The following is a 27,997-nucleotide window of genomic DNA, read 5'->3' as shown; positions in this document are numbered from 1 at the left end:
CACAAGAGGGCGCTGTTTAATCCCACCTTGACACAGAAGATCAGAGTGTTCCAGTCTTTTAATGATTACAGTACATATTGTGAACCCGACTCTCAGCTCGCCGTCTGCGCACCGACGCACAAACGGGGGCGCCACTTTTATTTTTTTTAATTTACTTTTTCGTGTGTTTTTTTTTTTTTTTTTAAATCTTTTTTTAAACCCGACGACCCTGAGCCTTCCCCCGGCAATGACAGCGGCTGAGCTGGTAAGCGGACCAGCTCCAGTCGGGGGAGGGAGAGGGCTCCAAGAGGCGGGGCGGTCCGGTCCGGTCCGGTCCGGTGCAACACACACACACACACACACACACACATGGCGGCGACCCAGGAGGTCGTGACACATGCGACAACGGCGCCATCGCTTCCTCCATTTTGCTTTCGTTTGATATTTTAATCTTTTTTTTTTTTGGCACTCTGGATCATGTCTTGCTGTGTCGGTGCCGCCCGGAATAGGACCGAGTGCTGGCGGCCGGAGACCTGGCCTGCACCGCGGCGAGCGCGGCGACGCTCCGCAGCACCCGGTCCGGCGTCCCCTCCGTCCCCGAGCCGCTCGTCGCCTCCTGCGAGAGCTTCTGAGACCTCCGGTCCCTCCGGCTCTCCCGGCGGCGTCCTCGCCGGCTCTCGGACCGACTGCGATCGCGCTCGCTGCCGGAGGAGGCGGCGCGGGACTCGCGGTGCTCCGTGTTCTGGGAGCTGATGCTGTGGGTGCGCTGGCTGCTGTTGCTGCTGCTGCTGCTCCGGCTGCTGCGGCCGCGTCGGTCGCCGCCGCCGTCCTCGCCGCCGCTGCTCATGCTGCTGCAGGCGCTGTGGCCCCGGGACGAGGACGGCGCCTCGGCCTCGCCCTCCTTCACCCCCGACGACGCTCTACACCTCTTGTGCTCCAGAACCATGGGTGGGACCAGAGAGCCCGGGCACTGTCTGGTGGAGCGGGAGGCCGAGCGGCTCGTCTGATTGGCCGTCGAGGGTTTGCCGCCACCGCCGCTTTTATTATTGGTTAGATTTAGAGAGTTACTCGGAGAAGAGGCGGGTACACTTTTGCTTTTGGGCTTTTGGTTCTTGTCGGAAGAGGCGGCCTTTCGAGGGGTGTGGCCGGGCGTGTCCACCCTGCCTTTCATCGCCAGGAGCTTGGCCGCCGCGTTGAGCGCCGAGCACCTCTTGCCCAGAACTTCGGGCTCAGGAGGCAACGAGGGCGCGCTGTTCGTCCGAGCTTTACCGTCCTGCGAAGGCCGAGATCCCGCAGACTTCCTGGTGACGCGAGCCGACGACGTGTCGCTGCCCGACTCTCCGCCCGTGGACGCGTCGGCGTTGTTCGAAGCGTTTCTGCCGCCGCCGCGTGCCGACTTCTTTCCTTGCCGGCCGTTGCCCTTTTCCCGTTCCTGATCTTGCAGGCCGCGCTTCGCCGAGCGGGTCAAGCGGCGCTCCTTCCTGCTCTCGCCGTTGTCGGAGTCCGAGGAGGTGGAGGAGGACCTGGAGCGCCTCCCCCGGGAGGAGGAGGAGCCGGCGGTGAGCTCTTCCTCTCCCTTGTGCCCGCCCTCTTTGTCCTCCTCCTCCTCCTCCTCCTGGCCTGTTTCCGAGGTGACGTCCATTCGCCTCTTCTTGACAGGGAGTCTGTTCTCGTAGGTCCTCTTGTGGTGAGCGTGGCGAGTGAGGGTCGATGTGGAGCCCCCGGAGGAGGAGGAGCGAGTGGACTCCCGGCTACTCTGGCGACTAAGAGGCCTTTTCTGGATCGCAGGCTTATGCTGTTCGGTAGTTTTCTCCACTTCCTGTTGCTTGGTTGCTTCTTCCTGCGGGGCGGCTGCAGGCGGCGCTTCTCCCTCCTTTCCCGGCTCCAGGTCTTTGGTCTCCGAGGAACTCTCCACCTTTCTTCTTTTAGGCAGAGACTTACACGTGTCCTCCTTTCTGTCCTCGTCCTCCCCCTTGCTAGTCCTTGCTCCTTCCTCCACAGCATCTACTTCCATTTCGGTCCCCGTGTCCAGGTCACCTTGAGGTGCAGAAGCTTTCTGTGTTTGCTCTGAAGTTTGTTTGTCGGGTGAAACACTAAAGGAAGCCGATGTGGGCATCTGGGGCGGGGCCTCTGTCGGGGCAGTCGTGGGCGGGGCTTCTGTCGTAGACACGTCACCGGACGCTTGTAGGGGAATTACTGCGGACGCTCGGGTGGTGGAAACCGGAGGAATGGCTTTGGTTGGGGCAGCTGCTGCCGACACAGGGGGGGCTGCGGTGGCTGCTAGCGACACAGGGGGGGATGCGGTGGTGGCCGCTAGCGACACAGGGGGGGCTGCGGTGGTGGCCGGTAGCGACACAGGGGGGGATGCGGTGGTTGCTGTTAGCGACACAGGGGTTGATGCGGTGGTTGCTGTTAGCGACACAGGGGGGGATGCGGTAGTTGCTGCTAGCGACACAGGGGGGGCTGCGGTAGTTGCTGCTAGCGACACAGGGGGGGCTGCGGTGGTGGCCGCTAGCGACACAGGGGGGGCTGCGGTGGACGCCACCGACACAGGGGGGGCTGCGGTGGCTGCTACCGCTGTGGACTTTGCTGGGGGTGTCGTTGCGGTGACTGTCGGTGATGGAGCTGGTGTAGAAGTCGTCCCGGGAGGCGGGATCTTGACAGTCTTTTCTGCAGTTGCGGGAGTTGAAGCGGTGCGTTCTTTGGAGGGGGGGGCTGCTGCCACAGGGAGCGCCTCGTGGACTTTCTCTGTCGGGGGAGGTGTCGTTACTGCAACCGTCTCGGCCTCGGCGGCTGCACTGGCAGACGCTGTCGTTGGGGAAGGACTGCAGGTTGGAGTCGGGACAGCACAAGGTTTTGCAGAGGACACGCCGGCCACCGGAACAGCTGATTCCTGAGCCACTTGAGTTGCTGCTGCTGTTGTTGTTGTTGTTGTTGTTGTTGGTGGCGCAGTTGCGACTGGTATGGTAGCTGTCACATTAGTCCTTGCTTGGTTGCAACTAGATGCAACTGTACTCGCAGCAGACGATGAGACCGTTGTTACCGACGGTGCTGTAGCAGCAGGCGGGGTCGGACTCGCCGTGGGGACTGTGCTGGAGTCCGGTGGACCAGCCGGGGCGGTTTTGACGGTCGCTGTGGGGCGAGAGGACGGGACCGGTGAAGCCGCAGGGGAAAGCTTCCGAGCGGCAGCCGGCGCAGCGGTAACGGTAGCCGGGGTCGACGGCGAAGACACCGCCGAGGCTCGCGGTAAATCCTTCACAGCAGTCGTTTTAGTTGTGACCGATTTCACTGTAGTGGTGACTGCTGGTGCGACGGCGACTGCGTTTGACAACACGCTCACGGTAGTCGTCGTCGGGGTGGGGACCGAGTCCGGAACCGCGTTGGCGGCCGCCGAAGAAGCCGACACGGCCGATGGAGTGGCGTTGTGTGGTCCGGGTGCCGTCCCAGTTGTAGGAACTGAAGGTTGTGGTTCTACTGGAGCTTTAGAAGCAGTGGAGACCACCGGTGTCTGTTGTGCACCGGTGGGAGTTGGGGTAGCGGTGGCTGGGGTGATAGCAGGAGACGTAGCAACGGGACAGGACACCTGGGTTAATGCTGTGTTTGGACTTGGAGCTGTGGCCGATGAGGAGGAGGCAACCACAGAACCGGGTGCAGGTGCAGTGGGTACCTCCACTGAAACCGGCGGGGGAGCTTTATCTGTTGCGGGGGAAGGAGTCGGAGTCGGGGCTGAAACCTCAGTCCTAGTGTCCGTTTCCTCAGCTTTGGTAGACTGGGAGTCCTGATGACTTGTAGTGACGACAGCAGCTTTCGGGGTCTCCTGGGGTCTCTCCGGCTCGGTGCGAGCTTCAGTTTTTGACACATCAGACACACCAGCAGTGGTGGTCTCGTGTTTACAGTTCTGTCCTTCACCGACAGTCTCTGGCGTTGTGGAGTCTTTGCGAGGACGACCCCGCTTACGTTTTGGGGAGAGGGGGGGGTTCCCTTCCTCGCTTGGCGAGGTAGACTGCGGGGAAGGGGCCACTGTGGTGTCGGGCTCAGATAGCCGAGGGGGAGTCTTAGGGGGCCGACCCCTCTTTCTTTTCAAAGGCGTCGCAAGAGAATTGGACTCTGCGGAGGTTGAAGCGGTGGGTTTGCCCGGCGGCGGGTCAGTTCTTCTGGACTGGTTCCAGCCCCTCCCTCGACCCTGTTGCTCTCCAAGCTGAGCGGCCATGCGAGATTCAGTTTCCAACCGGCGCCTCACGGGGAGATTCCTCAGCACGGGCATGTCCGGAGAAACGTGGTGCGGCGGATACGGAGGATAGCTTCTGACCGGCGGGGGTTGCACAGTCGGACTCGGGGTCGAGTCCTGGTCCGGAGGAGATTTGGTAACGGCCCCTTTGGTCTTGCCGTCCAGGCTCGGCGATGCGTTGCCTTTGTTTGTTTCGTCGACCCCGCCAACAGGGTTCCCCTCCGCAGCGGCGGCAACGGTGGCTTCCTCTGAAGAGGCTCCGCCTCCGGTGCCGCTCCCTCGCCGCCTCCTCTTTCTCGGCTCCTTCTCCTCCACCACCGTGACCAGCCGCCCGGGAAGCTTGCGCAGGACTTTGGCCGACGGGCAGTCTTCAACCAGACCCCGCAGGACTTCGCCGTCTGCCGACTGACGCTTGCGAGGCGACCGCGAGCTGGTGGAGGGCGGCGACATGGCGCTGTGGTCTTTGCCGTCGTCCTCTTTGGCCTGACGGTCCACCGGGCAGATGGATTCCAGCGGCGACTCGGACGCCCTGACCTCAATCTCCACCTTTTTGTCCTCGGTGCAGGCTTTGGGGGTCTTGCCGTCGGTCTCCCCGACACACTGTTGTTTCCCTGCAGCGGGCGGGGAGGTTGTCGGAGGGGAAGGCACTGGACTGGGATGGGAGCGGTTTGGCAGAGTCCTGGTTTTGACGGGCTGGTGATCTCTGGCAGGAGAAGATTGGGAGGAATCTTGAAGCTTGGTTAATGAGGTTTTCTGATGGTCTGTGCACGACGCGGTGGGAGACACGGTGCTCGTGTCCTTGACGGTCCCTCGTCCTCTCAGACCACAGCGGGGTCTTTCAGGCACTTCTCTGGTGGGCTCAGTCTCGGCTTCGGGCGAAGCCCCACGCAGACGCCCACTGGTCCTCGTAGATGTGACGGTCTTGTCCTTGTCTTTGGGTTTCCGGCCCCGGCGGGCTGGCTGACTCGGCTCCGCAGAAGCCGGCGTTGACAGAAGGTCATCGTCGTCCTCGTCGGATGAAGCGTGGAGCTTGAGGCCCTCTTCCTTGGCCTGGTCCAGGCCCTTCCTGGCGGCCTCCACTTGCTCCTAAACACACACACCAGCAAAACAGAGTTAGAGACTGAAAACACGTCTTTAGAGAGAGACACAATTCTATTATTTCCTTTAAGGGGGAAGATGCGCCGTTACCTCCGCCTGCTTCAGCTCCTCTTTGCACACGTCTTCCAACGAGGCTTCCAGGAAGTTCATGGCGTAGCGTTCGATGGGCGTGAGCTAGAGACAGGGCAGAGCATGCGGTGAGTTCAGCGAGTACACGCCAACTCCACGGATACGACGCGGCAGAAGTACCTAGCACTGTTATTCACCTGCTCCACCAGCGCCGCGATTTCCTGCTCGGCCTTCGAGAGCTCCTCCACCTCCTCCTGTTCCCCGCCGTCGTCCAGGGGGATGTTCTCGTTGAACTCCGCCAGTTCTGCCACCTGCTCCGCTTTGGCCTGGGAGGCGGCCACGATGTCCTCCTCGTCCTCGGCTCGACACAAAGCCTTGCGAGAGTCGGGTCAAGATGGTCAGCTCAGTAGTGAATTAGGTTTTATACGTTTTGGTAGTTTAACGTCAGCATGTCCCACAAATACAGCAGTCGCACAAACCGTAACATATATACACACAAAGGTTAGGACAGTAATGAAATACTTGAACCATGCTATGTAATTAGGATACAAAAAAGGTAGAATAATTCCTTTAAGAAAGCCCCGCCCCTAAAGCATCCTCTGCTTTATGGTCTGTTTGACTCTAAATGACCATAATTTACTAAATGAACATCACGCTGTATTGAAGAAGACTTGAAACTAGAGATTGAGACCAAAAACTAATGTTTACAATGTTTACTGAGGGAATAAATCAAGAGAAGTAGTCATTTATATAGACTTCTATACAACCAGAGGAGTCGCCCCCTGGTGGTCAGGAGAGAGAATGCAGCTTTAACACATGAAGCATAGACTTCTATACAACCAGAGGAGTCGCCCCCTGGTGGTCAGGAGAGAGAATGCAGCTTTAACACATGAAGCATAGACTTCTATACAACCAGAGTCGCCGCCCCCTGGTGGTCAGGAGAGAGAATGCAGCTTTAACACATGAAGCATAGACTTCTATACAACCAGAGGAGTCGCCCGCTGGTGGTCAGGAGAGAGAATGCAGCTTTAACACATGAAGCATAGACTTCTATACAACCAGAGGAGTCGCCCGCTGGTGGTCAGGAGAGAGAATGCAGCTTTAACACATGAAGCATAGACTTGTATACAACCAGAGGAGTCGCCCCCTGGTGGTCAGGAGAGAGAATGCAGCTTTAACACATGAAGCATAGACTTCTATACAACCGGGTGCATCTCACCTGCTCCAGAATGGTGGTGCTCTGTTTGTTGACGGTCTCCTCCTCCTCGACTTGGGGCACCGATACCTCCACAGCCATCTCCTTCTTCTCCCCTTCGGCCATATCAAACAGATCTCGGATGGTTTGCTGAGGAACGACGAGAACGAGACACATTCAGCTCAGGAAAACTTGAATACTAAACGTTACATTTGTTCAATGGAATAATAACGATTCCTCGTCAACAGGTGATTAGACAGCCGGTAGTGAGATGTGATCAAATAGATGTTATCCTTATATAACAATATATCATTTATATGGTTAAAAAAAAAAAAAACAAGTGTGCAAATTGATTCCTACCTGTTTGAAGAAGGCCGTGGTGAAGTTTCCTCCTTCGATAGCCATATCTCCCAGCATCCTCTTCTGATTGGCTTTCTTCAAAATGTTCTCCTCCACTGTTCGCTCGCTGATCAGTCTGATGAGGGGGAAAAAAAACATTAGTATGGTGTTGAAATCTTTACACTTCCTGTTTGCTCCTTCCTGCACAATCATGTGTTTAAATGTCAAAATAAAAGTACAACCGCGGCCGGAAGCCAACACACGTGACCAGAGTATTCGTGTGAAAAGCACTTTCACGCCGTCACCTGTAGATGTGGACGTCTCTGGTCTGGCCGATTCGGTGGCAGCGGTCCTGCGCCTGAGCGTCCATGGTGGGGTTCCAGTCGCTGTCGTAGAACACCACCGTGTCGGCGCCCGTCAGGTTCACCCCGACGCCGCCGCTGCGAGTCGACAGAATGAAGCAGAAGATGCGGCGGTCTGCGTTGAAGCGCTCCATGAGGGACTGAAGGAGGACGAAAGGAAGAAGCACGAGGGTCAAAAACACTCCAATTCTATATTTTCACCCCGTGGTCGTTCTCTCTCTCTTTATTTTTTTTTTTAAAAACCCGTCACGCTAACCTGTCGCATCTCCACGCGGGTGCTGCCATCCAGGCGGAGGTAGATGTGCCCGTGGTAGTTGAGGAACTGCTCCAGCACGTCCAGCATTCGCGTCATCTGAGTGAAGATCAACACTCGGTGGCCGCCCGTCTTCAGCTTCCGCAGCAGCGTGTGGAGCGTCTGCAGCTTGCCTGCACGCGGCGAGATGACATCGTTTAAAAACAGGCCGGAGAATCTATGGAGAGGCTTTAACTGATTGATTTTTAGGGGATTATAGAAAAACTAAAAAACAATGTAAGCAGGCTTTCCTGAATTAGCTGGTCTAACTCATGACTATTGATGAAGAATAATTAGACGATTCTCGGCTATTTCTGGAAGCCCCGAGTGGCACACGAGGGAAGAAACTGTTGATCCGTTTTCTAAGACTAATTGATTTCTCTCCTTTGTTTACAAATTAAGAAAAGATGTTTTTTCTCCCTCTGTAAAAAGTTTTATATTTTTTTTATATTGCATTAGTTGCTAAATGTTCCTTTTAGTTTAGAGTGCATGGAGAAATTAAACTTATCCTCAAAGAAAACGTGAATGTTTCAAGGTCATGGTGCACTTCAGCCTCTTGTGGCCAACGTGTGTATTACAACAACAAACACTTAACGACAGAAACATTATCACCTCCCAAATTAAAAATAAAAACGTTACTTTTTCATCTCAGTGTTTTACGCAGCCGTCGCTTTAATAACTCTGATAAGAGCAGAAAACACTCCGAATACAAAAAGCATCCCGACGCCTTACCGCAGTCATACTGGATGAGCCTCAGGTCCGGGAACTGGGTCCTCATGTAGCACTGGATGCGATGCAGGCTGCGAGTACGCGGAGTGACTTGACTCGACAGCAGGGAGGAGAAGACCGTCTGCGTGTGGCTCAGCGACGGAGGAGGATGGCAGCAGTGCATGGAGATCCGAGGAGCCGACACTGGGGGAATCGCAAATGTAAACCTAAAAAAAAAACAAAAAAACGGGCACAATGAATAACAGTCGAGTCACAAATCTTTTTCTCCGAGTGAAAGCTCAGAACCTCCAAAAACCTCCGCTGGCGGGATTTGAAAAGCAAGTGCATCGGAGCAGGAAGCTGTTAAAAAAAACCACCGTCGTTCAACACATCGTCTTTCCTACGGCCCGTGAACGCATCACGTCGGAAAAAGCAGCCAAAACGAAGCTTAATGTGGTGAAATTTCATGCAAAACATTTATCGCTTATAAATCCTGTAAATAATATTGGTAACACTTTTGCACACAAGTTGTATATATATATAGATTCCATCTTTTTCCAAATTGTTGAAAATAAATTAGGTGCTTTACGGCATTAGAACCGTGTTATTCTGCACAATAGACATGTTTGAGTTATCTTACCGGTCTATAATGTCCTTGAGCAGCTCCAGCCTGTCGTCGACGCCGTTGATGGCGTCTCTCACGGCGCGACTCTGAAACCAGAAGTCGTATTTGTTGTGCCACTGCGAGTACAGGGCGCTGCTGTGGCCCGAGCGGCCCCACTCCCTCTGGGGGCGCGGGGGCGCCGGCGAGGGGCGTGGCCCGGGGATGAAGGTCAGGAAGTTCAGAACCTCCCGGCCGTACATGGGCTTCGCCGCGCAGCGGTTCTCGTTGACGCGAATGATGAAGTCCAGCTGGCTGTCGCGCTGCTGCTTGCGGCTGTCGGCCAGCCACTTCTGTGGAGCGGGAGGGGGGAGGGGGGAGGGGGGAGAAACGTCAGCCGGAGCGCAAGACGCCGGATCGCGAGAGGAAGAGGCGTGCGTGCGGTTGTAAGTCGCTCACCGTGTGGAAAGGAGAGCGGGGAGGCGGCCGGGGAACTCTCCTGGGTGGAGGGAAGGCCTTGACGCCTGCACTGGGCCTCGACTTCGTGGCTACTGGCGTTTGGCTGCTGCTGCCGGCCGAAGGCTTGGACGCAGCGGACGAGGAGGCCACCTGAACCGAAGCTTAGGGGAGGACGGAAAAGAGAGCATTTTAAATAACTGTGGAACTTCTAGAAAATCACAGATGAATATAATAGAATACAGTCTTTAAATACGTGTGAAGTGTTAAATACAGTTTATACAAGTTGAGGCCGACTGTAATATTGTCGCGCTTGCATAATGACAATAAAGTTATTGAGTGTAGAATAAATAAAAAACAAAATACCCAGCTGTAAAAACACGAGTTTAAACTTCTAGATGGTTCTTTTTTTATTACTTTTAGCAGGACTTTGACGGAGTTATTGTAAATGCAAGGATTTATCCTCCGTGTAATCTGTTAGATCAGCTGTTACATATATTTATTCTCCATGCCATATTTTAGAGGAAGAGGTAAACAGTCTGAATCTATAAAATATACCGAACTGGCTTCGAGATACTTTTCATGCGACTGTCTAAACGTTCCTGCATGTTTCTTCTTTTCTTGACACATCCGGCTCTCTAAGCAACATCGGCGACATCTTTCTGACCCGGTTCTGCTCGTCGCGCATGCACACGAGGGAGAAGAAAAGCCCCCCGAGCTCGTTCTCTCACCTGGCGGCTCCGTGCTCGACGGAGGAGGAGGAGGAGGAGGAGGAGGAGGAGGCTGCACTACTTTGAGGACGGGGCGAGGGGGGTGGAGCTGGTTCGGGGCGGAGCTAGGGTTTCCGGGAGGAGCTATGGTGTAGTGGGCGGTGGCGGGACCTGGGGTGCGCTGGGCGATCTGCAGCGGAGCGGTGTTTCTGACGGGGGTGGCGGTGGCGGCGGCGTGCGGGTGCAGGGAAGGGGATGTCTGAGGAACAACACGGGGGGAAGGGGCCACGGCCAGCGTGGGCACGGGCCCGCCGTCCTTGCCTGCTGTCTGACGCACAACGATCTTCACGACACCGGGGCTGCTCACCATGGAGGGGGCCACTGAGGAAACATGACACACAGGTGAGAAACAACAGGAGGTAAGAGACATCGGGATGTAAAGCGAGGGATTAAAGATACGACGAGGAACTTTTAAGATAATCGTGTCCGTTAAAAGGCAGAACATGAGGGTTAGAAACCTTGCACTGTGTGGGGCAGTCGATTGGGAGGAGGGGCAGTGGTGTTGCTCTGGATCGCCACCTGGGCCGGCTGGCTGATGAGGTGGTGCTGCACCCCGGTGGACACCAGGTGCATCACATTACCTACAGAGAGAGAGAGAGAGAGAGAGAGAGAGAGAGAGAGAGAGATTATTCCTCTCCACAGAGCCTCCAGTGTCCACATCAGACCCGCTGAACCAAAACTACACATTTATTAAGAAAATAAAATAGAATTTAAACAAATTAAATAAACACAATACTTGTTTTTGTACTTTTTTTTTTAATCTGGTGTGAAGCCAAATGACATATTGTGATCCAGAATCTCTATTTCCACTATTATTGTGTTGGTAGTTGTTCATGTGAGAGATGAAACTTCCCCCTTATTGGAACTTTAAAGAAGGTATTTAAAAAAAGAAATCACATTTCACATTCATCAAGACATTACAAAATTAATTTAAAAAATACTTTTTCCAGCACTATTTTTTTTCTTTTCAGGAACATAATTATATAAATATTAATAATTTAAATAACAATAAACGGGACGATGTGTCCAAACTTCTCAATGAATTAATTTAGAACATTTCATCAGCCCGACACCAACCTTGGACCGGGCGTGGAGAAGCCGCTGGGCCCTGGTGGATCTGGGCTCCAGACAGCGTCAGCTTGTTGCCCTGAAGCTGGAAGGTCACGGGTTTACTGCCCTGACACGACGACATGGGCCGACCGGCCAGCGAGGCCAGCTGGGCGATGCTCACCACCTCGCCCGCTGAGGGGAGGAGCAACACGGGAAAGAAGGCGTGGATCAGAAACAATGCGACGTGGCGTTCACTACGGAGGTGGCGATTACGAGGCCGTTTGCACTCACAAGGCAGCCTGGCTTGCATGTCCGGGCTGAGCAGGACCCTCTGGGGCAGGACGCTGCCGGGGTTCGGGCTCGGGTGAGCCGGGACGCCGGCCGCGCAGGAAGCCGCGGGGTGCCGCACGGTGAGCACGGCCTTCGGGCCGCCGGAGCGCACCGCGATTTGAGCGGTGGCGTGCATGGAGAGGCGCGGCGGCGCGGCGGTCGCCACCGTACACACTACTAAAAAAATAAAAATAAAAAGAGATGGAAATTAAAAATGCATTCTCTGAGATTTAAAAGTGGCTAATTTAGAAGTTTATTTTACTTCCAAGGAACCACATAGCTTCTCTTTATTATTTATTTTGACCAGTATTTTCCCATTAAGGTTTAATATCCTCTCATTCGAGGGAGTCTTGGCCGAGAGAGGCAATAAGAGGCACATCTAAATCAGACGTAAAACTAAATCAGCAAAAAGAGAATAATTAATTTCACATAAAAAGAAGTTTGCAGTTGGATTATAACCTCATTTAATGAGCTCATCCAATTATACAATTATATGAGGTTTTTCCTCATGTTCAAGCTCATTTCTCCCTCTTCACTTAATAATAATAATAATGCTTTTCACTTGCCTTGTTGGACTACAGGAGCAGGTTGAGAAGCTGAGGAGGCCTCAGCGGCAGGAGCCGGTTTGGGGGTCTGAGCCGCTGGAGGTACGGAGCAGGTCGGCTTGTTCATCAGAAGAACCGGCCGGTTGTCACTTTTAGGAGGCGGCTGAAACATCCTGAAACACACAGAAAACATTTGGGACTCCGACTTGAGCTTTTTGGTTGTTTGCTCGTAAAAGTTCTTAAAAAAGGACGTTTGCGTCGGAAACTGCAGAAGAACATCGTTCAGCACCCGAGAAGCCGACGATGCTTTGATACGGGATAAGAATGCGTTTCTATATATTAGAGATAAATAAAAACAAGTGTGCATAAATTGTGATAGATATTTAAATCAGAATGCAGACTTTTTTTCTCAGAACATAAATAAACAAGACTTAAAATCTTACCAAGCATTTCGTGCTATTTTTGGGAAAAGATTTCGGGGACTACGGTTTTTAACCACAGGGTTTGCCTTCTAAAGTCTTCAAAGTAGTTGTCCTGTGTACCTGTTGACCTTCATACGGACTGGTCTGGGTCTCGGAGGGGGGTCGGGGGACTCCAAGATCTCCTGGATTAGTTGACGGCTGACCTTGTGGCGCGGCAGGAAGACATCTGCCTGGTAGCGGGACACCCGGCTCTCCAAACCAACGAGGTCAAACATAGAAAGGTCGCAGCGCTGAGGACGCAAACACACGGTATTATTTATTTTTATAAATATTATATATATAAAAAATATAATATATATATATTTATTAATATATGTATATATTTATTAATATATATTAATATATATATATATTTATTAATATGAATATATTAATATATATATATTAATTTATTAATATTAATATATATTAATATATATATATTTATTAATATATATATATATATATATATATATATATATTAATATATAATAAAATAAAAAATATTTAAAAAATATATATATACATATATAATACATATAATATATATATATATATATTAATCCCAAGTGTGATTTCCTTTGCTGCTAACCTTCAGAGGGAAGACCTCCAGGGCGTCCTGCACCAGGGAGGCTGTGTGGAACACGATGGGCTTGGTGATGAAGGGGGACTGGATGGGTCGCGGGTCGAACAGGTTCGGGTGGTTGCACACTTTGCGGAGCTGCATGAGGATGTTGATCACAGACATGAAGTGACCGCTGGCCAGCGTCTCCCGGGTCCTGTGAATCGGAGCGGAGAGACAAAGCTATTAGCACACAGGTAAACTATTGATTTCCAATTAATAAAAAGAGGAAACGTAAATATAGTTCAACAGCACCACAATGTACTAGGGACTGAAATTAATTGTTTTACATTTCAGGTTTTTAAAATGAAGCTTCAAATGTCTTGTTGAATATTAAAATTAAAATGTGGTTTTAGAAATGTAATTCATGGAGCCGGTTGATAAATGTGCATCTGTGGAGGCTAAACTTCAACATGTTGTGTATTTTAGAAATGACTACATGTATCCTACACTCTACAAATAGTATATTACTAATCATTTTAGTTTAGCGTAATCTTCTATCAATGGACATACTGTAATTAAAACGTTGATTTAGAAGTTGAACCTTGACGTCTTGAACGCAGCTTTGAAGCTCGAGAGCAGTTCTACAAATTAACGACATCACTTTTTAACCTTCATGTTGGGTGATTTATTGAAGGCCTTTTGTATTTGACTACGTCAGTTTTAGGTTTACCTAATAAACCGACGTCTTATTGTACATTTCAAAAAGACAAGCAAAAAGAAATCTGAAAAAAAACAACAACAACACAAAAAAACATTAAATCCAAAATATCAAGCTTCATAATTTATATTTATACGTCTTTAAACTCACGAGGCCTGAGCCATGAAGTCGTCGTAGAGGAACCGCTGTCTCTTGGAGAGGCGGCAGCGCACCACGTGCTCGTATTTCTTGGGCATCTGCTTCTCCACGTCGATCTTGATCCTCCGGAGCAGGAAGGGCCTCAGCACCTTGTGCAGCCTCTTCACCAGCCCCTCGTTGTACTCCTGGCTGCCCTCGATCATCCCCGTCAGCGGGTTGGAGAACCACTCTTTGAACTCGCGGTGGGACTGGAAGACGTGGGGCATGAGGAAGTGCATGAGAGACCACAGCTCCATCAGGCTGTTCTGCAGGGGGGTCCCCGTCAGCAGCAGGCGCCGGTGGCTGGAAGAGGGAGAATATATAGAATATTATTATTCACTCTGCCTTTAGTTGTGCACCGTGTTCACCAGTTAGTCGCCATCGCTGCCCGTCGGGCTCATAAGACTTTGCTGCTGCTGCAGACCACCAGTTACAGGCCGGGAAACCATGAACGCCTCATGGAGTTAGTTACTGGGAGGGCTGGGCCATTTTACAACTGTTGGGAACAGTAAGCGACTCCAGTTCACTTGGTGGCGGTAATGCCAACCACCACTAAACAATAAGAAGGAGAAGGAGAAGGAGAAGAAGCAGCAGCAGAAAAAGAAGCAACAGCAGAACCAACAGAAGCAGCAGAGGAAGAAGAAGAAGAAGAAGCAGCAGCAGAGGAAGAGGAAGAAGAAGAAGCAGCAAAAAAAAGCAGAAGAAGCAGCAGGAGAAGAAGAAGAAGCAGAAGAAGCAGCAGAGGAAGAAGAAGAAGAAGAAGAAGAAGAAGAAGCAGCAGAGGAAGAGGAAGCAGCAAAAAAAAGCAGAAGAAGCAGCAGGAGAAGAAGAAGAAGCAGCAGCAGCAGCAGAAGCAGCAGAGGAAGAAGAAGAAGAAGCAGCAGCAGCAGCAGCAGCAGCAGCAGAAGAAGAAGCAGGAGAAGAAGCAGCAGCAAAAAAAAGCAGAAGAAGAAGAAGAAGCAGAAGCAGAAGAAGCAGCAAAATAACCAGCAGAAGGAGAAGAAGCAACAGAGGCAGAAGAAGAAGCAGGAGAAGAAGCAGCAGCAGCAGAAGAAGAAGCAGGAGAAGAAGCAGCAGCAGAGGAAGAGGAAGCAGCAAAAAAAAGCAGAAGAAGCAGCAGGAGAAGAAGAAGAAGCAGCAGCAGCAGCAGAAGCAGCAGAGGAAGAAGAAGAAGAAGCAGCAGCAGCAGAAGAAGAAGCAGGAGAAGAAGCAGCAGCAAAAAAAGCAGAAGAAGAAGAAGAAGCAGAAGCAGCAAAATAACCAGCAGAAGGAGAAGAAGCAACAGAGGCAGAAGAAGAAGCAGGAGAAGAAGCAGCAGCAGCAGAAGAAGAAGCAGGAGAAGAAGCAGCAGCAGCAGCAGAAGAAAAAGCAGCAAAATAACCAGCAGAAGCAGAAGAAGCAACATAAGCAGAAGAAGACGAAGAAGCAGGAGAAGCAGCAGCAGAAGAAGCAGCAGCAGAAGAAGAAGCAGCAAAATAACCAGCAGAAGCAGAAGAAGCAACATAAGCAGAAGAAGAAGAAGAAGAAGCAGGAGAAGCAGCAGCAGAAGAAGAAGCAGGAGAAGCAGCAAAATAACCAGCAGAAGGAGAAGCAACAGAAGCAGAAGAAGGAGAAGGAGAAGAAGCAAAATAACCAGCAGAAGGAGAAGAAGCAACATAAGCAGAAGAAGAAGAAGAAGAAGAAGAAGCAAGAGAAGCAGCAGCAGAGGAAGAAGCAGGAGAAGCAGAAGGAGAAGGAGAAGAAGAAGCAGCAGAAGAAGAAGCAGGAGAAGAAGAAGAAGCAGCAAAATAACCAGCAGAAGAAGCAACAGAAGCAGAAGAAGAAGAAGGAGAAGAAGAAGAAGAAGAAGAAGCAGGAGAAGAAGAAGCAGGAGAAGCAGCAGCAGCAGAAGAAGAAGCAGGAGAAGCAGCAGCAGAAGAAGAAGCAGGAGAAGCAGAGCCACAATCAGCAGGACAGATTGCCGTTCTATGTTTTTCAGCTCATCCATTTCCTCGGTTCAAAGCTTTAGTTTCTTTGAGACTTTTCTAACCGTCTCGTTTTAATTTGCCAGAACAAATTCAGCCGGTTTGCATGAAATGTATATGAAACCATAAATCCACCCAACCCGGGTCACTGATGGCAACTCCCTGTGAGTTCACAACTGTCAATCAAAATACCGATCACAGTGTTACACAAATCTCTGTGTACTTGACTCATTTTTCACAGCATTGTTTGTACGTGTACAAATGAGTCTCCTGGTTCTTATCTCCCAGCCTCCATGCTTGTAGTCCCTACATCTCACAGGACTACAACACCCTTGAGTCCGAGGGTTGTGCTCAGTGCTCTTTTATCTCCGCGTAAGCCTGAAGATCATCTGCGACTAGAGGCTAAATTACAGGAACATGTACATCAAAGATCCTCCTGCTCTGTCTCAAGAAACTGACTTTTGGACTTAAAATACGCATCTGGCATCTCGATGACTTTGACCAGCTCCTTCCAGCCCGGAGCAACAACCCGCGGACACGAGACGACGCCCTCGATCATTCAGAGAGCCGACCTCTACCGACCTGTTGAAGTTCAGCAGGCTCTGCCAGCGCTGGGACTTGAAGTTCTTGATGTTTTGCGCCTCGTCCAGAATCAGGTACCGCCAAGACTTTCGCCGGAACGCCTGGTGATCCTGCAGCACCAACTTGTAGGAGGTGATGCACACGTGGAAGGCGTTCGGCTTCGTCCAGCCCTGAGGGAAAGAACAACGGGGCCGTCAATATATGTAATACAGCCGTTACATCACGGATGCATGTATGTGAAGGGAAACGTTGCATCGGGAACATAAAAGCAGGAAAAACACAATTTAAAAACAAGCAAATTTGAATCAAAATCTTCTTTACGACTAACAAACTCGTCACCTGTCTCTTTAGCTTTCGCTCCTTTTGGCTGCCGAAGTAAGTGAGGATCTTAAACCCGGGACACCAGCGCTTCAGCTCCATCTCCCAGTTCAGCATCACGCTGGTGGGCACGATGATGAGGTGAGGGCCCCAGTTACCTGGACACAATAAGTCAAATGATAAAAGCAGCTAGAAGAGAAGGAGCATTCGAGTTTATATGGCGCTCTCGATAAACTAAAAATGAACTACCGTTGGGCTGATGTTCGTTTGAATGGTACTAAAAAAGCATCGGGACCAGGGTGTCGTTGTTGTTGTTGTTTACCTTTTTCACAGGCGAGGTGAGCCAGCAGAGCGATGGTCTGGATGGTCTTGCCCAGACCCATCTCATCAGCCAGAATGCCGTTCAGCTTTTTCTCGTACATGGTGACCAGCCAGTCGAGTCCAATGTGCTGGTACTCTCGCAGCGTGCCGTGAAGCAGGAACGGGATGGGGGTCTTGACCTTTTATTGGAAAAAAAAAAAAGGGAATATTATGGTTCAGAACTGCATAGGAGACACAAAAGAGAAACCCAAGTCTGATACTGTGTTCACAAATCAGATGTTCTGCCGGTGGGATCTGTAGGAGTGTCTTACTTCCATGTAAATACCAACAGGGCGTTTCTTTCTATTAACAGCTGTGTGCACGTTGTGAAGGTCAGAAGAACCAAAACGTCTGTGTGTGTGTGTGTGTGTGTTCACAACATCATCCGGAGGCTTTTCACCGGGCTGTATTCACTGGACACAAGTCCGCTGGATGAATTGTGTTCACGACCGCAGCATGAACCCAAAATAAAAAAAAAAACAGACCGACATCACGAGGAACTACAAAGTGATGCCGACTTGTGAAAAGTCTGAACTCGTGCCTCTGAGTTTTCATCGATAAGTGCAGGACTATGCCAACTATGCTCCGTCAACCCCTCACCATAACATAACGTGGGCATGAATACGGCAGCGACATGTCGATTCATACAGTTTCCTCCGGTCTCTATTCAAGTACGAGGCGCCAGCGTAGAGCTCGTAGATAATATTTCTTCCTCTATTTATGATTCAACGTTACAGGTTTTTTGACTGAAAAGCTAGCGTTTGGTCTGAAGAGTATTTAGAGAGATGAGAAGTGTGAGCTACTCGTCACTGAACAGAACAAATGTGTTCCCGGCTGACCTTCGCCGTAGCCAGAGTGTAGCCTTTAGGCTGCAGGCTCTCTGCGGTCGCAGCAATGTGGCTGATCTCTTTCTTCGGCCGTATGCTGGAGGAAGGCGGGCTGTTGTCCCCCTCCTTCAGGAGGACCTCCATCCCTTCATCCTCGCAGCCGTCGTCGTCATCTTCCTCCTCCTCCTCCTCCTCCTCGCTCTCCTCCCCCTCGTCATTCTCACTGTCGTCCTCCTCCCCGCTTTCTCCCTGTGAATCTGAGGCGGTGGGGGAAAAAAAATCATTTTAATAATGGATTCAAGTCAACAGTCTTTTGAGAAGCGTGCAGGAGTGAGCGGGTTAGTACCGGAGGAGGAACTGTTGCTTTCCACATCGCTCTCGTCTTCGTCGGTCTCCTCCTCCTCGTCCCCAGACACCTCTGAATCAGAGCCGTCTTTGGAGCCGGATGCAGACGGCGCCTCAAAGTCTGAGGCGTACGCTCCTTTGTACTTCTCCAGCAACTCCTCGACGCTCATGTCGCCTTAGGAGGGGAGCAGAGAGACGCGTCAGCCACCATGTTTACTGCTCCTGGTGGAGCTTTCTTTAAGCAGGGCACCATTTAAAATGAATGAAGTGCAAGATAACACGACATTTAAACAGCAATCGAATAAAAAAACACAAGGACAGCTTCGCTGGAACAGCTTTAGGATCAGTTTAACAAATACATACAGTATAAATGTGATGTTAAGTTTAATAAAAGTAAGCTTTTATGTGAATCTGAAGAAAAATAGTTAGAAATATTATGTCAAAGGCAAAATGAAGGACATATATTCATATCAAGCATACATATGAGAAATAGTATTTGTTTGAGCGGATTCAAACGTATTCAAGAAGAGCCAAAATCTTTTCTATGAAATAATGCGACTAAAACCCTGAAATCTTTTGGGTGTTCAGGCCTGAAAGAGGAACAAGAAAACAGGGTCCATCTCATGGCTATTTAACAAGTATTGAGTCAAATGTTCTCGAGAGGAAGTTAATTCCTCTTGAACCAGAAGAAGAAACAAACTCTTGAAAGTCAAATCAAAGAGCAACATGAGCGACTGCATGAACACCTTCTTTGGCCAAGTCGTCCAGCTCCTCCGCGTGATCCAGGTTCCCCTCCACCTTCTCCTGGGCAGCGATGGTGTCCTCCTCGTCCCGAGCTGAAAACGTGAAAGAAAACGTTCGACATCAGAGTCGTGTTTGTTCTGCGTTTACTACTTTAGTTTCTTATGTTGAGGGCAATCTTACCATCTTCTTCGTTGGCAGTGAATTCCCCGTCTTCCTCTTCCACCTCCACCGATGAAGAGGTTTCATCAGAGCCTTCTCCATCGGAGCCCGTCTCCTAAGGAACCCAGCGGATCAGTCATTAAACGGCATGAGAACCTCGGTGGTCCGAATCAATTATATCATTTATTTAAAATAAAATGAATACCAACATTTCTTAGGTGTTATTCTAACAGCTAATCTGTTTTCTGGCATTTGATTAATAGTCTTTACTGCGATTGTGAAACTGAGGCAGAGAATCGTAAAACTCTGACGGTCTGAGGACTTGAAACATAAATAAAAAGAATTTAAAACCAAGATGAAATCATAACGTTTATGAAAACAGACTTAAAAGTAATTTTTAAACGACCAATCCGCTTTTGTTTCCGGTGTTTTCGGTGTAAATTATGTTAATTCCTTTGCAGAGCGCCAAAACAAATTCACAATTTGGTCCGTTGTTTTTTTTTTTATTGAATCCAAAAGAAAAGACGCAGTGAAGACATTTTCCGATAAATATTAGCCCCAATGGGAAAATACGGGTCCCCGTTCAAGACCGAGACACAGATGTGTGTTTGCTGAAGTGGTTCAATGTGCAGACCGGAGGAATTAATGTATTCATGTGTGAACTCCTTAGAGACGACAATCCCCAGTCCCATCGGGTACCTGTGAGAGTTTGAGGGTGCTGAGTAACTGGTCCAGGGGCAGCATGCCCTCCTCCTTCAGCAGTTCAATCTCCCTCCGGTGGCTCTCGGCGTCGTTGCCCTCCTGCTGCTCCTCCACCTCCAGGGTCTCCTCGTCGTCCTCCTCCTCACAGGGAGGCTCGAAGTCTCTGTCTGCACGAAGAAACAAGGACTCGTTTCACTTTTTTAAAAAAACATTTATCCGTGATTATCTAGATCGACTGGGTTCACGAGGCTCAACTGCAGGATTCTCAAGCCGAGGAATGCTTCATTCTGATTGGCTGTTGGAGGTAATTTGGTTCAAACAGACTTTCTTGATGCTTAAGCAGACGGTGACACCACGACGACGTTGGCCAGACACCGAAATGAACACCGACTCGCAGACAAGAACCAGAGCCAAGTCTGAGCAAACCTCGATAAACTGAAGTCACCTTCACGCTTCAGGAAGCAACCGCCATCGAAAAAACACGACCGGCGGACTCGCCCGACCGGCTTGGTTGCCAGGCAGCAACGTTGTTTTTTTTAAAGACACAAAATCCTCAGGTCGTCAGTCGTGCTCTCAAGATGCTTTTTTAAATTAATCTCCATGAGACATTTCACCGCTGTGTAGCTATGACAACGTGACAAGCGAGCCAAAAGATTCATCTCTGAACGCAGTGCAAGATGAAGACAGCGAGCTCCATCAATGAGCTGCAGGTGTTAGTTAATAAACAAAGAGTTGAATCTCTCTAAACGGCGAAACGTGTCATGCTCTGGCCGTGCTCGGTCGCCGCCACATAGTTGCATTAAAAAAAGGGCTCAAAACGCTAACAAAACGCCCGTTAGCATGCTAACTGTAGCTAGCCGAGGCCCTTGCAAACATAAAGCTGCAGCTTTCTGTTCCGCCATGACACAAGTTGATTACTGTCAAAGTCAGGTTCTCATTATTCCAGCTGAAGCCTCACTTTTAACTTTCTTTAAAAGGCTCATGTTTGTAGTTAAACCAGTGACTCAGGCATTTTATTGTTGTTGTTGTTGTTGTTGTTGTATGCAAGCGGAGGAAAGCGACAAGGAGGCCCATTCACATGATACAAACAAAGTAAAGTAGTTGTTGATCACACTGCTCACCATCTTCCTCAGTTGCAGGTGGCGCTGATTTTTTGGGAGTCTCGGGGGCGGGTTCTGGTTCTGGTTCTGGTTCAGCGGGCCTGCTGGGTGCCAGCGACTTGCTGAGGAGGTCCGAGTACTTCTCCGTCTGGCCGACAATGAAGTCCAGCTGGAGGTCCAGAGCCTTCTTCCTCTTTTCCTCCAGTCTGGACTGCTGCTTGTACTGCACCACCTTCATTGAGAAAAGAAGAAAAAAAGACACCCGACACTCTTTATTTCAACGGTGCGGCGCCTTCCGGTGGAGCCCTCGGACTCAATTTCCGAACCAGAATGTTGTGTGTGTGTGTGTGTGTGTGTGTGTGTGTTTGTGTGTGTGTCTCCTCCGAACCTTCTCCACGCTGCTCCAGAAAGCCCGGACCTCCTTTGCGATGGAAGAGGCGACTCTTCTGATCTTAGAGTGCTCGTCCCTCTTGGCCTTTTCCTCTTTTTGCCTCAGGTCCTCGTGGTGTCTCATCACCATTCGTACCACCTAATGAAAACATGAGCGCATAAATCAGACGTATACGACACACATGATCTTTCAAGCAGTCCATTTCTAGATATCCGCTCGTTAATAATAATAATAATAATAATAATAATAAGCTCGACCCACCTTTCGAGCCACGCCTCTCTTCCAGCGCCTCTCTTGGGCGAAGTCGGCGGAGAGCCACTGCATCTCCTCACACAGGTAGTCCCAGTGGACTTTGGGTCGCGGCGGCTCCGTCAGGCGCGTGAGACGCTTCGTCGACCAGAAGCCCTCTCGCCTCAGCGACTGGGTTCGATGCTCGATGTCCGCTTCCTGCAGACGCACAGGGGCAACACAATGCTCAGTGACGCCACTCATGTTACTGTGAGTTGGGGGAAGAATCCCAGCATATATACAAACACACACACACACACACACCTTTTAACCAGCAATGGTTGTCAATAAATTACACTTTCCTTTTTTTTTTTCAGTTAAAAAAAAAAAAAAATATCTGTTTATAATCTGTGTAATCCAGATTTTTATCAGCTTTTTAAATGTTTTATTACCTAGAAAAAATATCATAAATCATAATGCTGATTATTTGGGTCGATATTGAGATCAAAGCTATTTCACACGATTACTCACCATCATGCATTTAGAAAGCAAACTTCATTTTAACATTTTACTGTCAAATACTTCATTCTGGTGCACTTATGCAGAACTTTGCGCGCTCCAGTAAACAATTTAAATCCTAAAAAGAAGCAGAGGCACTAATGAGAACCATCATCCTCATTGCCATCAATCACTGACTCTCATATTAAAAAAAATAATGATAAGTTGCATCTTGATAAGAAACACTAAAAATCAAAAGTGAGCGTGTCATCAACATGCAAACCAACTATTCCTGCTGCAGGAGGTTTAACTTCTCCTCTATAAACAAGAGAAAGAGCCTTTTCAAGGCAGCGGGCAACAGGAGGAAAAATCATCAAGTCTCACTCACATGTTTCGCCAGCTCCGCCATGTCTGTGTGGCGCTCTCCGCGGGGTCGCTGAGGCGTGACCTGATCCGGCGTGGAAGAGGGGGAACCGAAGCCACCGACGGTCCCGGGAGACACAAACTTCCCGTGGGGCCCCCGGAGAGGCGAGGACTTGTCCCGCCGCTGGGCGGACCAGTCGCTGCCGGGCGAGGGGCCGGGGTAAGGAGAGGAAGTGGAGGGCGAGACGGGAGACGAGTTCGCCGTGGCGCCGTCTGCTATCCACTGGTCTACCTGAGGGCCGAGGGGAGAAAAGGGCGAAGAGGGAAGAGTTCAAGCACACACACACGGCCAACACACACACACGGCCAACTTAACAAGAAATAAAAATCACTAAAAACGACAAACACTGTTCACGTGCAGCTGGGTGTGTGGAATGACGCCATGTTTGGAGAGTGGAAACATGCCAGCATACCCGATATGTGAACAACATGATGGTGTTATAACAGATTAAAAGGCAGAAATGTTCTGCCTTCTGCCTGTTTTATTACATTTTTACATGTTTGTGGTTGTCAACTTCTACAAAAACCATAGCAACCAGGTGCCGGGTCGTGAGCACCTTTCACTAAATCAAATCTTTACAAAAACCTTGTCGCCCCCCCTCCCCTGGTGTGACCTGAGTCCATGATTCAGTTTAGACCCAACAGAGCCTGTTGTATACACCGTCATGAAGCTACCTTGAGTGGAGAGCTGGGCGTCATCATCTCGCTTTCCGTTTTGTCCGCGTCCGGTTCTTCGTCGCTGCCTTCGTCTGGACTGCTGATCTGTCCCGACGTTGCGTCCCGAGCCTCGGCTTCCCCAGTCGCGTCGTCCTGCTCCATCTCCTCGCTCTCCTCGCTCTCCTCCTCCTCCTCCTCGTAGAGAGAATCCGCCGGGCCGATGGGGTCGTCGACACCGGCGTCGGGCGTTGCGCCGCCTGCAGAGGCGACGACATCTGCTTCACGTGAAGTTTTAGCAACGGTTAAGGCCTCGTTGTCAGATTTGCTCGTGGACGCAGCCGGGGCGAGCTGAAGCGAGCAGCCGGACCACGAGCGGTGGGCATTGGCCAGCTTGCCGGCCGCATTCTGTGGCTTGGACACTAGCGCCAAAAGGGAGGGAGGGGGTTTCAGGACGGGGGCATCTCCGGGTTTGAGAAGGAGCAGCTTTGGGTGTATGAGACCAGGGGAGCGGGCGGCGCAGAGAGCTGCTGGTTTGGTTTCTGTGGGCACGAGAACAACATTCTGCATGCTCTGTGACGGAGTCTTTGTCAAAGCAGGGGCCGCTTTGGTCCCTTCGTGGGAGTAGACGGGGCCCTCGCGCCTTGTGGCACTTACGACGGTCCGATTGAGAGCGGGCCGAACGCGCAACGAAACGGCCACGGGCGAGTCCGTCCCCGCGTCGTCACCGCTGGCGACCACCGGGGACGCGAGAGACAGCGCGGCAGCCGTCGCTGGCGCTTCCTGTTTTGCGGGCACCGTTCGCACTACGGGAGAATCGCACGTCTCCATTTGGTCCGACGGGGCGTCACCGACATGTGGCGTCGCCATTTGTGCGCCGCCGTCCATCTGTTCCAAGGCGACAGCGGCCACTTCAACTAAACAATCCTCACTTGGGTTAGCGTCTAATACCAAATGCTGCACGACCGCTCTCGTGGTTTGTACGGACAAATTATGGGAGTTACCGTTTGCGTCACCGCGTGCATGCAAGGGCTGCTGGGAAATAATGACAGCGCCACTTTCGAGGTCCTCTTTGACGGTGTATTCCTCAGTGTGTTCGAGCAACGCGTTGAATAAGTTCATTTCGTATCCTGGAGAGTGAGGCGTCTGAGCGCCGCCGGCGCTGCTGCTGGCGCACACCGTCTCCTCTGCAACCTCCTCCACCAGGGTGCAGAACTCGTACACTTCCACGTGCTGCGCGTCCAGCTCGATGTCCGCCTGCACGCTTTCCTCGTACAGCTTCGGCTCCCCGGCAGAGAGGTCGCCGCTCAGCTCGTTGACGATGGCGGCCTGGCAGACGCTGCCGTCCTCCCGCTGCAGGAGGTAACTCTGATTCAGGTGCATGTTGGTCCAGTCGCCGCTGATATGCGTCTCCTCTCTGACAACAACGATTTCTTGAGCCTCGGCTGAATGCACAAGCTCGGCATGCGTCGTCGTCGTTGTCGTCGTGTCCGTTTCGGGATGAGATGTTTCCGCCTCGACGACCTGCTCCGCCTGCAGTGAGACGACTAAACCCGTGTCAAACGGGAGTGGCGAAGCAGAGGGTTTTGAGGAACCCTCTGGCAGTGTGAAGTCAGACGAGGAGACGTCGGCTTGTCCTTCCCTCACACTGCCCTCCAACCGCTCTCCTCTGAGTTGGCCCTCATTTTCAGGAGAAGCGTGTAATCCAGGAAGCGGCTCTCCTGCCTTTGTGGTCTCAAGTACTTCAGTTGAGGGAGGTTGCCTGTCGACAAGCTCCTTGACATGCTCGAAGGTCTCGACCGATTCCAAAGAGTTTGCCGTTTGTATCTCCCCGGCATCCGTCGAGACGCCTTTGATGATTTTATGTTGTGTTTCTGACAGGTCCGTTTGTTTAATCTCACTGCTGCCCGATGAGGGTAAAGGAAGCGGAGGTACTTGGACAGGCGGGTCCCCATCGGACGGCCCCGGGGCCCCGCGTTCTGCGGCGTCTCGGACTCTAAATCCGACACTTGATTGCGGGACAGACGGGGACGGGGCTGTGAAACGGATTTGAGATTGGGGTCGGAGGAGAATATTTCCACCCGTGTGCTCCACCTTTGTTCCAGTCTCTGCTTTGTATTCCAACGTGATGGACCGTTTCTCCTTAGTCCCCGTAATGAGTCCAGCCCCTTCTCTGAGAGGCTGAATCCGGTTTGTCTCACTATTCGAGGGGCTTTTCTCTTTATCAGTTTGTGACCCGTATTGCACCTCTTGCACTGTGCTGTCAATCTGTGTATCTGTGGGACAAAGGGGAGCCGGAGGCCTTTGCATCTCAGCGGAGGAGCCTCCGCGGTCCCCGCCGAGGGACGCCGGCGAGAGTCTCGAAACTCCGACCGGGAGCTTTTCAGGCAAGTCGTTATGCGCGGCGCTCTCCATGCCGAGGGACGCCGAGTCGTCGGCGCTTTCCGGCGGTGGCACAGCGGGCAGATTGGCGAACGGAGGGACCGGGCAGGGGGCAGCTGCGACCAGCTGCGGGGCATGCCGAGGAGACTCCCCAGCCACATTCTGGGAGTTGCCACCCAGCACATCCACAGCCGGAGGGGCACGCTGCCGCACCACCTCCTCCCCAGAGCGTCCTTCCTCTGTGCTGCCCCGGCTACACACTGCACCTGTGGGTGAAACAGACAAACAAAAAAGGAGTTTGGACCGAGTGCAACAAAATAAAATAACGACTTTAAATTGATAAAGTGGGCAGTTACTGTGGTGGCTTTTTTTGGGTTTATTTTATTAAAAAGTACAAGGAAAATGAAAAACAATGTGTGTGTGTGTGTGTGTGTGTGTGCGAAGCAACAACTTCTCACCTGTCTGTGGTGTGAGACACAGATCTTCTGTGCTTTCTACTTCCAGGATGCTGAAATTAGGGTCCCTTCCACATATTCTGTGGAAGTAGAAATAGATAACTTTATCATAAAAAAAAAAAACTAAATAAACTCAACACGGCACATTTTAAAAACTCGTGAAGCAGGCGACACTTGCACGCAGATGTGTGCGTTTAGCAAAATGAAAAAAAAAAAAAAAGGGAGCTCATTTTCATATTAGCGAACATGCATGCATTTCGTAAACATAAATACCAGTGTGTGTGTGTGTGTGTGTGTGTGTGTGTGTGTGTGTGTGTGTGTGTGTGTGTGTGTAACATGCCAGGTCACGAGAGCAGCTCACATAGCCTGCCGCTAGCCCAACTTGCTCGGACTACAGTTAACATCCGAGGCTGTGTTTCAGTGGGAATCCTGCAGCAGTGACACAAACGAGCAGCTCCGTTAGCTCGCTGCAAGTTTGCATTTTTTTTTTTGCTGCAGTCGCCCCACAGGAAGGTATTAGGAATTCTGCAGCACGCGCTCACAAGCTAAGGAGCCGGCAAGCAGGCGCGTGGGCCTTCCACTCATTCATTTGTATGCTCTCGTGATGTACAATGCATTTGGGAGGGAGGGAGACTTCAGGACGGGGAACTTGTGGACGATCGTCTACCTTGAGAAAAGTGCATCTTTATTCAGGGAGGGGGTGGGGTTACATTGTGCGTTTGGGGGCACACGCAAAAAAAAAAAACGTGCACGCGATGGAATCGAGGGGAGGTGGGAACGTCTCCTTTAAAACATTTGTTTTAGCCACGTTTCCACAACAACACACTGCTTTGGGTGGCACAGAAAGAAGAAGAAAAAAAAGGAAAGCCTGCCGCTTACTAGCTAGGTAGAAGAGTTACTAAGGGTGCGTTCGTTTTGATGCGCAGGCGCCCCCTTCATCCCCCCCACCCGCGGGTTACGCAACGCTCGAGCCCTCAAAGAAGCGCGTTCACGCCGACACCATTTGATTTTTTAAGTTACTTCGCCGCGAGACACAAACGGGGGCAAAAACAAAAGCTGAAAAAGTCGCATTAAAAACCCGCTTCTGCACGCGCTGCCACACAGAGAGAGAGAGTGGAGAGAGAGAGAGAGAGGGGGGGGGGGGGACAATCGCTCGTGACGTCATTTTGCGTGGGGTCAAATCATGTTTTTTTTTCTCCAGGAAAAATAAAAACACGTAAAAAAAATATTCGTTTTTTTTAGCCACTAATACGCGTCGCTTTCCGGTTAAGTGTTTTTTAAAAAAAAAGAAAAAAGGGGCGAATAAAATATTGTTATAAAGTTCCATGTACATTTTTTCAATGATTATACGGGAGGAGGAGGGGGTGTTTAAGGAGGTTTGCACACGGTCCACCGACTTGGCTCTTTAAAAGCGACGGAGAGGAAACGGCGGTTCAACGACAACGCATAACGGCTAAAATATCTTCTATTTTGTTTCGCCCCCGGTGTCCTAGCTTTTCGTCTGTGTTTCCGGTCTCGGTTCACGGGTCGTGTCTCCGCATTTTCCACGGAGTGAATTCATAAAAACACTCGGACCGATCGCGTCCTTCCGTTAGTCCGCGCCCCCACTTCAAGCCCCCCCATTACTTCCTCCTCGCCCCCCTCCCCTCTCCGTAGGCCGCCATCTTAAGTTCCCACCTACCTGAAATTTCCGACCGATTTTCTTTTACTAAATTCTCGTTGAAGGAGTCGTCATCCGCGTAAAATCGCACTCAATCCTTGATGCCGGTAATCCAAACCGTCTCCCGGTACCCAACGAGGTACCACTAGCTCCGTGGGAAGAAGTTAAAATACGGACCGGGAGAGCCTGGGTTTCGGCGCAGAATGTAGCGGTCGCGGGGAGGAGACTTTACGCAGCGAAATGGTGGAGGGACCGCGGACAA

At 50.9% G+C, this 27,997-nt stretch overlaps 1 protein-coding gene across 1 annotated transcript; it reads right to left on the bottom strand.

The window, feature by feature from the left end:
• Nucleotides 1–65: 65 nt before the first annotated feature.
• On the bottom strand, nt 66–27,997 carry srcap (Snf2-related CREBBP activator protein). The gene is made up of 33 exons (XM_034558759.1): nt 27,757–27,997; nt 26,079–26,155; nt 23,260–25,886; nt 22,550–22,816; nt 21,697–21,882; nt 21,433–21,573; nt 21,066–21,276; nt 19,942–20,111; nt 19,264–19,357; nt 19,086–19,175; nt 18,341–18,514; nt 18,007–18,251; nt 17,130–17,307; nt 16,829–16,965; nt 16,490–16,659; nt 13,917–14,246; nt 13,076–13,262; nt 12,565–12,734; nt 12,044–12,195; nt 11,439–11,654; nt 11,175–11,339; nt 10,556–10,678; nt 10,059–10,418; nt 9,331–9,491; nt 8,911–9,224; nt 8,295–8,497; nt 7,527–7,696; nt 7,214–7,410; nt 6,930–7,044; nt 6,594–6,719; nt 5,572–5,748; nt 5,396–5,479; nt 66–5,293 (listed from the first exon to the last, which is right to left on the bottom strand). The coding sequence occupies exons 3-33, from the start codon at nt 25,651–25,653 to the stop codon at nt 455–457; spliced, it is 12,546 nt and encodes a 4,181-aa protein (XP_034414650.1). The 5' UTR covers nt 25,654–25,886; nt 26,079–26,155; nt 27,757–27,997; the 3' UTR covers nt 66–454.

This window comes from Cyclopterus lumpus, chromosome 19 (assembly GCF_009769545.1).
Source record: "Cyclopterus lumpus isolate fCycLum1 chromosome 19, fCycLum1.pri, whole genome shotgun sequence".
Lineage (NCBI taxonomy): Eukaryota > Metazoa > Chordata > Actinopteri > Perciformes > Cyclopteridae > Cyclopterus > Cyclopterus lumpus.
This window is presented reverse-complemented; position numbering and strand designations above follow the sequence as displayed.